At 33.9% G+C, this 14,036-nt stretch overlaps 1 protein-coding gene across 1 annotated transcript in view; it reads right to left on the reverse strand.

The window, feature by feature from the left end:
- Positions 1-827: 827 nt before the first annotated feature.
- The window catches only part of LOC113500623 (discs large homolog 1-like protein), a 28,524-nt gene continuing 15,315 nt past the window's right edge, over positions 828-14,036 (reverse strand). Inside the window, exons 4-10 of the mRNA XM_026881476.1 lie at positions 11,817-11,897; positions 11,036-11,236; positions 9,777-9,915; positions 9,535-9,604; positions 7,486-7,723; positions 7,245-7,402; positions 828-1,377 (exon numbers count right to left, since the gene is read on the reverse strand). Of these exons, the coding sequence (XP_026737277.1) occupies positions 1,374-1,377; positions 7,245-7,402; positions 7,486-7,723; positions 9,535-9,604; positions 9,777-9,915; positions 11,036-11,236; positions 11,817-11,897 (891 nt within the window). The 3' untranslated portion in view covers positions 828-1,373. The remainder of the gene's footprint in view (positions 1,378-7,244; positions 7,403-7,485; positions 7,724-9,534; positions 9,605-9,776; positions 9,916-11,035; positions 11,237-11,816; positions 11,898-14,036) is intronic.

Raw genomic sequence — 14,036 nt, forward strand, 5'->3', positions numbered from 1 at the left:
ACAGCGTGATCAACGTTTGTAGCTCTCGTACTACAAATAAATGCGGACAACATCACATACATTGTTCTGAATCCAAAGTAAGTTGCTAAAGCACTTGTGTTATGGAATTCAGATACAACGACGGTACCACAAACACCCAGACCCGAGACAATGTACAAATGTGAATTTTTACATTGACCCGACCGGGGATCGAACCCGGGACCTCAGAGCTAGCGACACCTTGAAACCGGTGCGTACGCCACTCGACCACGGAGGTCGTCATAGGGCTTGTCGACGGAAAAAAATAACATTGAAAATACAGTTTTTCTTTTAATCTAAATGAAAATTTTGATTATACATAAAAAATCTTTGATTTAATACCAGTAAAACAAAAGGGTACATTACATCAAAATAAAAAAAAATAACAAAATACAAACGAACACACATTTCGTTATTAAATTACTACGTACCAAATATTATGGAAATCAAATCACATTTATACTAAATTGGAACGTGGTACTCTAATAACAATTAATTATTAGACGTGTAAATTTGATTGAGCATGTTATAATTTAATAGTAGCAAATGGCAAATGTTGTTCATTTAACATTCAAAATCACGTTTACTTGTTCACTGTATGTTAAATAAGTATGGTAGCTTATACTGATGAAAACACATAATATTAATGACATTTTGAATGAATTTGAATATTCTGAGATACTTCATTTGTAAAATATTTTCGTGATTAGAGACCACAAGCATGCACACAGAAAAATAAAAACTTGTAAATTTATAGTTCAGAACTTATTTGTAACAAAATACAGCAACGTTGCATCGTATATTTTAAACTTGTAGACAGACTTAGCAGAAAATAAAATTGCATTGAATCGAGAGCTTATAAAAATAGCTTGTTAAGTCCAGAGAGTTCTATTACGTCGCGTCGGTTTTACACGAGAATAGAAGATACAAGTACGTACAGAAAACCGGACAGGACAAAATAACATACCGACTTAATTGGAGATGTATTTCTTTTTGAGGTCTGTGTCTCGAAAATGAAAAAAAAATCTACCCAAAATGTCCACATATTATATTTTAACAGTATGATGGCCTGAAAAAGACTCTTAAGACATGTATGTAAGGTATGGATTTGTGAAAATTGAGTTTGTATCACCATAAACGTTGTATTGAAGAATGTTCATCGATTACTCTTGTTCGTTTCTATTTAGTGAGTTTTGGTTAACTTTTTGATCGTACGAGAGCCACAAAACAAAACAATTGAATAAAGGGTCGCATGAAATTGATATTTTTATTGATTTACATACAACTTTATAAATTTTCACTAACTATACTATGTTCAGTTCTTATCAATGGTCATTTTCACAGCCCGTTCACTGCTACCTGCGGAGGAAAAGGCAAGGTTAATACAAGATAAATGTTCGGAATGCTCTTCAAAAGACAGGATATGAGTTCGGGGGAAACGGTGAAAGGCCCTTTGGACGGAGGCATAGTTACTTCAAAGGTCACTGAGCTGTCAAAAACTGTCGTAATAATTTTCCTGTTTAATTACATCTAACAAAACCGTTCTCACTTAGACCAACCTGAGCTTTCTCTAACCCTAATAAATAAAAAAATATTTAAAATTTATTATTTATAGTAACTGTCTTGAGGATTATTCATAATAAAATGATGCACCGATATACTTCACATGAGTACATCGTTGCATCATTTTATTAATTTACATATTTTTATCAATCGAGATTGCTCGCCTAGTTTCAAACCCAACTGGAATCTAATCATGATCCATCGTGGCGGCGAAGTCGCAACTAGTCGGGCAAATACGCGTGAGTATTGCATTATTTAATTACACATTCATTATTCATGCTCATCTCGTGTCAAATTAATATTTTTTTTAATTAATATTTTATTTCCAAAAAATCAACATCTAGGAGCACTCAAATTATATCCAGGTAGAGTTTCAAAGTTTTCCTCCAATGTTTTACTCCTAGAAGGTGTCGCTACAGGTAAAAGGCCGTAATGATCTAGTGACTTAAAAAGGCATAACTCTAAAAACAAATGAGACAACTAAAACAGCTTTCCCTGCTAGTTTCATAATTGCGAAAGTTGGGATTTTTACAGTATTTTTATCATCATCGTCGCTGCTGTGGATTTGAATAATTTAGGGAAGGTAAAATATTTCTGGCTTCACATTTTCTCTAAATAAATACACTTTTGCAATGAAAACCTTACTTTTGTCTTTGATTAGACAAAAAAAATGTTTGTTATTTTTTTGGCTGGCTCGTTTGCTGTGTGGCACAACAGGGGGATATCTATGCCCAGTTTTAAACCGCGATATGCGACATATTAAATTGAATTAAAATACGTTTATTTTCAGGTATACATCCATATTTACACGAAATGACAGACACATACTCATACAGACAAATAAAACAGAACAAAAACAACTTTTATAACTATTTAACATTATTTAGTAAACATTTATTTAATGTTTTATATAACTGAGTCAGATTTATTTTTAAGGCTATCCAGAGCTCGGGAAAATACAGTCACAAAAAGGTAGGGTAATATTTTCAGAGTCTACTTATACATCCTTGGGTTTTGTAATTTTACCCCAACTCCTAAATGCTTGATCGAGACTCTGAATTAAAGTAAGTTTAGATTGCCTATTTGATAAAATCAATAGAAGTCATAAAACCTACAAAGAGCGGATGGAGTTATTTTGTTAACTGTAATGCCATCTTCAAATATTTACTGTATTTTACATACACCCTACAAACTGCTTCCTTAAAATAAATAAAGGGGGTCGTACAAATTGTCGACCAACCTTTTTATTGTGCCAATCTCATCCCTTAGTGTGTCCCTACTTTCCTGTGGAGTACGGCATCTTATACATTTTTAATCGCCGTCCAAAGTTCCCTCAAATGTTTGTTGTTACTCTGTCAACTTGTAAATTTCTTAACATTTAACTTTACCCGACTGAATTATACAACGGAAAGTTAACGTTTAATAAAATATTAATTAGCAGCTTCGTTCCTCGTGCCAAATGGAGACTTAATATTCTTATAGAATTGTAGCGATTAAAGGCGTTTCAATCGTCTGTTGGTGTTTTGTATACGATACGTAGGATTTTAACAATACTGGGAAGCTTATTTACTATCTGGCATATTCATTTGTTTGTGAACATCATTTATTAATAGAAAACGACCCAGATTACTTAAATTCAAAATATCCCTTAAAACACTTTTTGACAGCTGTCATGTTGTGAAACTGACATAAGTCAGAATTGGCTTCGTTTCTGGCCTGGAGATAGAAATATTCTGGCCGTCTCCTATTTGGTTGAACCGAAATCATTTCAAATAAATAGACTAAGAGCCATTCCCATAATTTACTATCTCATAAATGACTTATAACGTTGTCCTAACATCTCAACCGTATGTCGGCATGTCGAGTGTCAAATGTGATTGCGTTTGGAGGTATTCTCCATAATTAATGGGTTCAGTAGCCAGGGTAAGCGGCTAGTGAGTTATGTCCTAGCGACAGCCGGATAGATGGACGTGGTTGCACAAACAATAAGCCAACGGCTTCCATTTTCCGATTAATTCCGGGTATCGAGTTTCGGCTTGAATTAATCTCGAGAGCTCCTCATGGCTCTCTCTTTTAGCTACCGAAATTACTTTTGATTTCGTAAGTATATTGCTAGTAGTTTGTTTTAGTACAAGTTTAATATTAACATTACTGTCGTTTATAGTGGTAAAAAAATCCTAATATGTCATTTATAAAAAATACTCATGCACAAAGGAAATGACGCTGAGAGTTTCACAAACCTTTCTCACAATAATAACATTAAAAGTCTATTTCATAATTTTTTCGTATAAATCATTAAAAAAAAAAAGTATAGTAATAACCTTTCTTTAACACAAAAATACACAAGTCAGTATAAAATATGTACTAGAATTCCGCAAGTAGAAACTACCTACACGAGAAAAACACAATAGTGGGACAAACACAAACTCGTAAACTATGAAGGTTTAGGATGCCTATACAAATTTCAGCAGTACAATTGGACAATCTAATTCCCTTTTGAAAGAAAATACGTGGAATGGGTTTCTGAGACAGTAAATTGTTCTCTGCGTACAACGAATTTGCGATATTTTTCGAAGCTATGTAAGACTGTGTGGACTTTTCTGCCTTTTCCCAAGATATTTTGGGTTTGGTCTCCAGTCTTACCCCATTTAGCTAAATGCATTACAAGAAATAGAACATACTTTTAAATGTTACATCATATTAGTCATTTAGCACGTTATTGCAATAATAAGTAATATTTCCCTTCAGAAATTCAATTTACTTATATTTTATTACGTTACGATAAAACGACGAGTTAGAATGTTTTTGACGACCCAATTGGTGGGAGTAAGTAATTGGACTGATGTGCTATAAAATATTAAATGTTACAGACAGCTTAAAGGGATCGGTGCCTAATAGGATTAAGGACTTGTATTTCGAAGTTGAGTTACAGAAAAATATCGCAAAACTTAAGAAAGAGAATCAGAATGTGATATAAAAAAATTAAAGCTTGTAATAGACATTGATTATTTAAATAACTCTCAAATAGCTGTAATGGTTCATGAGCTACTTAATAAACTGATTAATTAGTAAAAATCGAAAACACATTTCGATCATTAATTGACTGGTAAATAATGCTTCAGCTGTCTTTGATGGCTATCTATTCGCCGACGCGACTGTAAAGTATACCTTTTCATTAGGTAACATTTTCCAAGAAATCACACATGTCAGGAACGCAAAAAAATGCTGGTCTACTTATACTCTATATTTTCAGTCAATGCCAGCAGGCAGCTTTATATATCGAACAGATCTATGGACAAACCGCTTCACTTGTCAGCTTGTGGCACTTGACTACTAGTTTAATTCAGTCAGACGGTAAGTAATTTGAACACAGCCCCAAAAATTAATCAGCTAAATTTTCAAGTCGTGAACTTCATCCAGGTATTTTCAGCATTAGGAATTACTGCCAAAAGTAATATAGTGCCATATGTGTGACTCGCTCAGGTTGAAATAATAGTTGTTAATGTGAACCAATTTTCAGAAGCTGGCGTTGAGCCAACCAACCAAATTCTAATGTCAATATAAGGGAACTGAAAATTTGAAATACAGTTGACTAATTCTGCTAATTAAATTTTCGAGATAAGGAGTAATACGTAGTATTTGTAGGTAATACAGGCAAATCAACAGAGAACCTAGCACAAAATTGTACAATATGGAGATTAATAATAAATTTAGAATTATGTTTTTCACGAAAATTAGCACACTTTGATAGGATAAATTCTTCAATAGCAATAAAAAACGGCAAAAATATATAACTAGCTAATTTCAAAGAAAATTTTCTGGGAACTATGATGCTTCAGAGAAATTTTATATTTTGGTAGTAAAAATTTCTAAAATCTCATAATCTCTCGTTCTTTCGAAATAAACATACAGTCGATTCTATTAAACCGAGTGATATAAAACCGTGGTCCGAAATTGTCAATAAAGAATCGACTTTAGTTAATAAATAACGCCGAGTCTCATCCACAAATGTAAAAGAGGACAGCATCCCCTAAGAATGCTTTAAGAAAATGTATCCAACATTTGTTCTCATCCTACATTCTGGGATGTTCGATACGTGTTTATTTCCGACCGTTGCTGTCTCACCAGCAGTTTATACTGTTTCTATAAATAGAGAAGGGAACATTTTAGAATTGGAATCTATTACTTATTCTTCACTGGGAGCTTTGAGACAAATGTCACTGCAGGGGACTGTTTTTGTTTCATTGAATTCTGTCGGCGATAGGGTATTGGTTTCTATTTGTCGTAGTTTTAAAATTTCAGTTGCCGTTTGTTTTATGACTGGCGCGTAACATTCACAAATAAACGTATATGTTTGTAGCAAATAAAGCTTTAAAGCGTCTTTCGATTATTTATGCTAATCAAGTTTCTTTAGTTTTCTATGAAAATGTTTTTCAAAATATGAATCATGAAAAACGGTTCATTTGAATAAATAAATACTAGATACATTTAAAATTTGAAACCCAAACTTTCTAATTATAAACATAAATTAGAGTCTGAACACTAAACAAAGTTAAACCCCAAGAGTGACAAACATGCATAAATTTATTCGCAACTGAAATGTTATGATTATAAAATAAACGGACTGCATATAAATGAAATTTACTTATTTATAAGTACATCGAATTTTATATTACTATCATATGTAGATCTTTACTTTTGGAATTAAAGAGATTCCAGCTGTTTACAGCTGTGTCACTATAAAGAGATAACAATTGTCATAATACCAACGAGGGATTCATTTCACTGACATGACAAAAGTTCAGCATTATATTGATCAAAATTTATATTTACATAAAAATGGTTATTTTTCGGGGTCGCCCGACTAGTTCGGACTCGACTAGAAAAAGAGAGGAGAGTCCTCCGAGAGCTGCTTCCATGAGCTGACGCGGCGGTAGGGTTGTGAGTCGATCAAGAGACAGAGTTACCCCGAATCTCATGGTTAAACCCTATGGTAGGGTCCGCAACTAGTCGGGCGACCCCGATTTATAAGTAAACCATTATTAAACAAATAATTCCTAAGCCGCCTTACTATAATAAAATTATATTTACTGCGTAATCACGTTACAAGTTATTGCTGAATTGACGCCATTACGAAGTTTGTCCCGTGAGCCTAAGATAGCACTAAGTTCTAAGAAACTACTAAGAGTATTACTATTATTACTAAGAGCTTGGTATTTTGCCAACGGATTGTAGTAGATACATTAATTTGATTTTACAAACAAAACTCCTGGTAAAATTTAATATTATTACACGCTCTTTATTACAATTAACTTGAAATCTATTCAAAATTAATGAATATTATGTTTGTATTACGGCAATGTGATATGGAAATATGGTAAGACATAGAAAGAGATGAAAATAGAGAAGATACTATGATATCCAACCACTGTTTTATAAATATGACTAGTGCGTAGTCCGATTAAGAAGACCTGAAATCAGGCTAACAACAAACCCAATAAATGAGGCTTATAACATTGAAAATGAAACGGTAGAATATTTTAAGTCTTTTGATTTATCTGGAGTCCATACAGTTCATCTAACTACCCTCAAAGAAATATCAAAACACAGAAAAAGAAAAAAAAAGGTTTCATAAAAGGCTCATAATACTCAATACAACTCACCTTGGATACATACTATGTAGATCAGGATGTACAGGAACGGGCCTCGCTCGCGGTGACATGGCGGCCGCCGCGTTGATAGCTCGGATGCGCGCGCGCAGCCGCTCGTACTGCTCCGGCTGGTACTGCGCCGCGATGTTCACTGTCGCACCTGAGTACTGCTTGGAGGCAAATGTAAAAGTTATATTGGCGTTAGGAGATATTGGTAAGATTAACTATGAAAACGTATTAATATTGAAGATACCTTCAGCGCTGCTGCAGCTTGTTCATGCGTTGCCCTCGTGAGATCTCTGCCATCTACACTCAGGATCCTGTCTCCTCGATGCAGCATACCATATGCCGCTCCACCGACTGACACTCCTGACACAAAGACTCCGCAGGCGTCTTCCTCCGTAGTCCCCTCTACCTCCCCTCCGAGGCCGCCGACGATGTCCATTCCGAGACGAGAGCCGGAACGGACTAGTCGAACCATGCGGACGCATCTGTGTTGAAAAGAATACGTATTTATTTTTCTTTTAACCTATTTTCAATTCTATAATGTAACTAATATAGTTCTGTAAAATAACTAAACAAAGGTAATTTCATCTCTTACGGACACATCACTTCTTAATCTTTACGGACCCTTTTAACCCTTTGACCTACAGAAACAGTTTATGATGTCCATAGAGTCACTGGACGCGATGGATGTTAGATGAAGCATGGAAGAGAAAATGTTAAATCCCAAAAAAAAATGTTATTCCTTTATTTTTTAAATTGAACAATTGTTACTTTTTCTCCGTAGGTACCGATCTCACAGCGTTGGTATACCAAAAAACTCATAAGTACGTTCAACTCGCAATTTTATGAAATAAAATAATAAAAAATAATTTCATAAACTTTCCTAAAAAGTAAATAAATAAAAATAATCATTCATAAAAACAATTAAATTCTAAACTTTAATTTCTTTAAAAACCGTCCTTTCTTCTGTTACAAACGAAAGAATTAGAAAAGTTAGGAAATTTCGAGTTGCAAAGACGGGTCCTGAGGTTTTGCAGCTCTACAGAACAAATGAAAGTTTCTGAATGTTCGAAACTTATTGTCTTTGTTTTGTGGTCGACGAGGTGATTAATTTCATTAGCACATTGTTGTGGAGATTGAAGCTAAGCCATTTAGGGAGTCCTTTGTCGGCAAATTATTGTTCTGTTCAGCAAAAGACAGAGAAAAATGTGATTATACTTCACTCAATATTTGAAGTTGCTCTTTGTTTCATAGTAAGACTATAATTCAGTATTTACGTCAATATACAAAAGAAATTATAAATGCTTTTATAAATATGCGAATACCTAGCAGAACAAGCAGTCAAGTTGATATACCCAACTTTGTAACATATAGTATAAATATTGTGTGTGCGACATAGCATTGTTTAAGAATTGTAAAATCCACTTCAATCCGATTCCATAGAAACCGCTCAATGGATTTCAATAAAATTATATAATGGCTAAGTCTGATGGCCAAGGATTGCTTTCAATTTTATATCACCACCGTAAACTCTTATACCGGCTCTGTTCTTTTAGACGTATGAAGTGGAGACAGATTTTTATCGGAAGACGTCTATCCTATAAGCCAAGTTTCGTGTGAGTATATAGTGACAATAAACAGATGGAACTTCTTTAATTACTCACATAAACAATAAAACAAGATCGCATTGCTGGCAAAGAGAACTGGTTCAATATTTACCGACTTATGACCTGACTGAGTGCCAAAATGGAAGCTGAAATATTTGTGAAATTGTGACGGTAATTGCGAGAACAGTCTGCTATTGTGAACATTTTAGAAATTATTGAAGGAGTATTTTACGTTATGTACGAAGGAGTATGTTACGTATTGTTATTATAATTATGATACATTATGTTTTGAGCATTTAATGGCGGTAAAATTCTAAAATACGAGTAAGTTTTCTTTAGGTATGTAGATAATAGAAAGATAAAATGGTAGAAAATAGCAGTGATAGCCTAGTGGATCATTGGATGTCTGAGTCAAGTTTCAATTGGTCGACTCATGAGAAGCATCAGTTTACAATTTGTGTGGATGTCTTGAAGCACGATATTATGTGACGAAATCGAGGACTGTGAGGAACTGAGGAGTTTATAGTCCATACGAAAAACGGAGAAGAATTTCATTTTGTTCGCTACCCTACTCTACCGGACTTCTATACGTGGAAAACCTTAAAATCACAACTTTTCGAAGACGAAATTTTATAATTTGAGTGGTGTTTAAACCTGAATAACTTTTTATTTATTCTTAACAATGATACCTTGGAATTTCGCTCGGCTCCTCTTCCAACAGTTCGTGAAGTGTCGAGCACGACGTGGCTTGTGTTTTTGCTGTGTGACAAAACAAAATATAATTTTCATTTTATTTTAAAGGTAAAACTAATGCAGAAAAGTAGTTTAATGAATAGTTACTGGTGAAAAAAAGGCATTATAGAAATAAGTATGTTTTTTATGACATAAAAAAATAACAATTGCAGGAAAATCCAGTAAATAACTGACTTACTTGAGTACAAAGGCGCGGTCTTAGCAACGGGCGGAACTGAACCTGCAGACAGTACGACCAGCGTGACCTGGTCTCCTGTACTCCTCAATGCGGACACAGCTTGAGCGTGCGTTGAACCAATCAAGGACGTTTCTATACCCTGGATAAAGAAAAAATAGTGTGAACTTATCATTTACTTTTTGAGGTTAATATTAATATAATAATTCTATCACGTAACTGAAATATATTTTGGCTGGATAGGACAGGTTTTGAGGCAATCGTTATCAATAACTCGAAATTAAAATAATTTTGTCATAACCATTTTGTCATCTTTCTTTAAGGATTTTTTGAAGATTAAGAAAAGGAGATAAATAATTGGCTTAGTAGGATCACTGAGCCAATTACTTTACTATTTATTTTTACTAATTATTATGTTCTCGATATCTATAGTTCTATAAGATCAACGTGAAAATAGAAGCAAATTAAATAGGAGCCAAAGGATGAACATTGTTTATGTCTATAAAAGATTTCATACAATCCTTGTTTTTTTAATACATACGATTAAATTGTATTTGTTAACAAAAAAACTTCGTTGATTCAAAATTATCTCTACATGCCATACTTGCTTTCATACTGAATCTTAAACAACGTTATTTTTAAGCATATTACCAAGGTCTTTGCTCACGTTTGCTTAAGGAATGCTTGTTCACACTGTCTGGATCCCCTAATCCTGCAAACTTTACATACATAATGCAGCACAGCAGTGCTCCTAAGTCGCGAATGTGTTACATTTGCAATACAAATTGTCCTGGCTTAAGCTCGTTCTTTTATATCTCCTTTAAGGATTTACGGTGCTAATGAACGGAGACAAAAATGTAAAATAAATAACTTTAAGGAGTGTTAAAAACGTATATATATATATTATTTTTGCAAATTAGTAGTAATAAACTCAATAATTACGAGCAAGATTTTGTTAATTGTTAGGCATCAACACTCAATTTGAACAATTACATAAACGCGACAAATATTCACCAAAGTACGTGCCTATGTATTTTTAGACTAATCTCAGTTTAAAGGAACATTACGATTTTTTTTTAGTAATTGACTGCAGGTACTTTTCTCATTGGTAGGTAAACGTAATGATTTCGAGAGAATTAATGTATGATGTAGAATTATTTTTTATTAGAAAGTAGTTTTATCCGTCTTTTATGTGACAACTGTGAACTGTGAGTAAAAGCAGTAGGTATTATTGCCTGCGCTGTGGTTAACGGTATACTTACATCTTTATCTCTCACAGCCAGAATTTTATCGCCTAATCTCAGTCTGCCGTCATGATGGGCGGCCCCGCCGACGGCTATATGTGAAACGAAGATCCCGCCACCACCGGCCGCGTCGTCTGCCCCACCGGCTATCCCCAAACCCAGGCCTCGGACCCCACGCCAGAGCGTCACCACTCTGGGCCTGCGAGCTCGGCGTACCACCTGGGGAGCGAGGATTTTTGTAAACCTTGCAGACTATATATAAATTATGTGGTGGAAATATACGATTTTTAGTTTCTTAAGTTTTAAAATTATGGAATAAAAAGCACAAATCATAATGGCAAGTATCTTCGAATTACAGATTGTTATCTACATGTAAGCATACCATCAAAAGATAAATAATAAAAAGCTATTATTTGTGCAATAAAGACTCGGGACTTTAATATCGGAGTTAGATAACATGATATACATGTTGTAACAAATAAATAAAGCAATATACCTACAGTACGAAATCAAGATCAGTATAGCAGGAAACAAAATTTCAATATGCATCAGCACAAGCAAAAAAACTTGCGGCTAAAATTCAATAAAATTCTAATCAAGTAACAAATAGAACAAACTCAAAACAATAGACAATCTCAACAAAGAATTCCTAAAAACATTTCTCTACACAAACAAGTCGTCCAATCTCGCAGCACCATTAGTTAAATAGCAAAATCTTTTGCAGAGCTTCGTATAAAGCAACCAATTAACCAAGAGTACTATTTTGAAGGCAAACTGAGTCAAACTGAGTTCTACTTACTAATCTAACGACGCTCCCGGCTTTTTGAAGTGCGTCAACCGCTACTGAATGTGGTGCACCTTCCACGGAAATGTCGTTAACCTGAACAGAAAATGGGAATAGTAAATGCAAGGTGGCAAAAGGCGGCGTTTAGAACTAATTTGACGGAATAATTGTGTTGCCACATTATGAAACGTGGTTGAGTTGTTAGTTTTTAAGTATTTTGTAAGGGATAAAATTGGTGGTGTTATAAATATCTTGACACATTTTTGGAATAACACAGGTAAATGAGGTGGCTCACAACAGCCTCAGTACTTAATTTGTTTTGATCAATTATTTGTTTGACATTATTTTGTTTTAGACACTGCATTGATTAGTGTTAGAAGTAAGTCATATTCAAAAGTCATAAAATAAAATTATAAAAACCGCAATAATAATATGATAGTTTGTGTTCTTTGAAAAAAAAATATTTTCATAAATAATACCTGAAGGACGGTAATACTTTTTTTTTCTCTAAAGTCTTTGATTTATTACGCTCTTCGGTAAAGAGGCTTTTTCTAGATCCCACATAAGCTGACTCCGAAAGGTGAACTAAAAGTAAATCAGAGGGGTGATACTTTATCAATGCCGCTCTCGAACTTGCTATCCGTTATTCAGATGTTAAAGCAATTAGGCACTGTGCCAAACGCAAATTGAATCTTTAAAATTTTAATTCGTTTCTCTTTTCTACATGAAAAATTACAATAAATGAAAAATACTCTATAACTTTTAATTATTTGTTTACCGTTTTAATAAATCATATTATTCTAGAACACATTGAAGCCGGTTAGGGTTCAAAATACTTACATATAAAAAGACAAACAAGTAACATGTTCTCGTTAATAAATTGTTTCATAATAATATCGAGTTATGCAAACTCTTTCGGTAAAATTTGTACAAACTACGGAGTAGACTGGCAACACTACTTATTGTGATTGTCTCTACATACCGACGAGTAAAGTTGTTCCAAATTCAAATTCAAATGTGTACACAGTTGTTTGTGTTCGGAACACAAATATTTTCCCGCGTACACATGCATTTCATTCATTTATTCAATTCCACATTTATAGTCAAATAGTGTGTGTCAATATTTCAGTCAGATTTATTTTTGTGTAACTTTTTGATATTTATTCGAGTTCGAGTATTGAAAGTTCGTTTTATTTAAATTTTATGTTATAGATATGACAATTGAAACAATTATTTTGCGATTGATTGTTTGAAAAAACTCATACAAAAAGATTACTTACTATTTATTAGGTTAAGTACCTACTGATAAAGAAACACCATATTTATATTAAATTATCACTTTATTTTTATTAAAGTGTTCGAAGGATTACAGTAGAATTCAAATGTTAAAAATAATTTATTCTTCGCCTCGGTACTGTAAGTGAGAGAATACTTCCATTATCGTATTTTTTCAGGGTTAAATAAATAAAGAAAAGAAACGAATTGTACTATATTTTTTTAGGCGCCGTATAAATCCGATAGCTACATAGACTTTCATCGCTGACATTACCAACTGAAGCTATACATGCGTCTCGATAACTCCGCCTTAGCTTATATTAATGTCTGTTAAGTGTTCACAGTTTAATCTGCTATAGTTAAACGGTATAATAACGGTATTGAAGCTCTTATCTGCTTGCTTAATTTATTACCGCCTAACCACTACCACTTGAAGTAGAATGGTAGGAGTTGTGCGAGCGAGATGGCGCTCTACATTGTGTAGAGCAGTGTCCCTTTTTCGCACCTGGGCCCCAATTCTGGTATTTGCAATGGCCGATGAATGAATGAAATTTTTCTATACAATAACTGGAAATTCAGTACCGGACGGTACACGCAAGGTCGATACAATGAACTTTCATTTATTGTATTGGCCAAATGCTTAAGAGAATAGGAATAATTTCAAATCTAAGCCAATTGCCATTCATTCATCAGGTATTGTAAAATATCAAAATCGGGGCCAGCAATACTGTTGCGCTGAGAGATCGTGGTAGGTGTGTAGTGTAGAATATTACTATGACTGCCATAGGAAAATTATTAATCGATATCTATACTAATATATAAAGCTGAAAAGTGTGTTTGTTTGTTTGAATGCGCTAATCGCAGGAACTACTGGTCCAAATTGAAAAATTCTTTTTGTGTTGAATAGACCATTCATCGAGGAAGGCTTTAGGCTATAAACCATCACGCTTCGACTAATAG

This window comes from Trichoplusia ni, chromosome 14, assembly GCF_003590095.1.
Source record: "Trichoplusia ni isolate ovarian cell line Hi5 chromosome 14, tn1, whole genome shotgun sequence".
NCBI classification, from domain to species: Eukaryota; Metazoa; Arthropoda; class Insecta; order Lepidoptera; family Noctuidae; genus Trichoplusia; species Trichoplusia ni.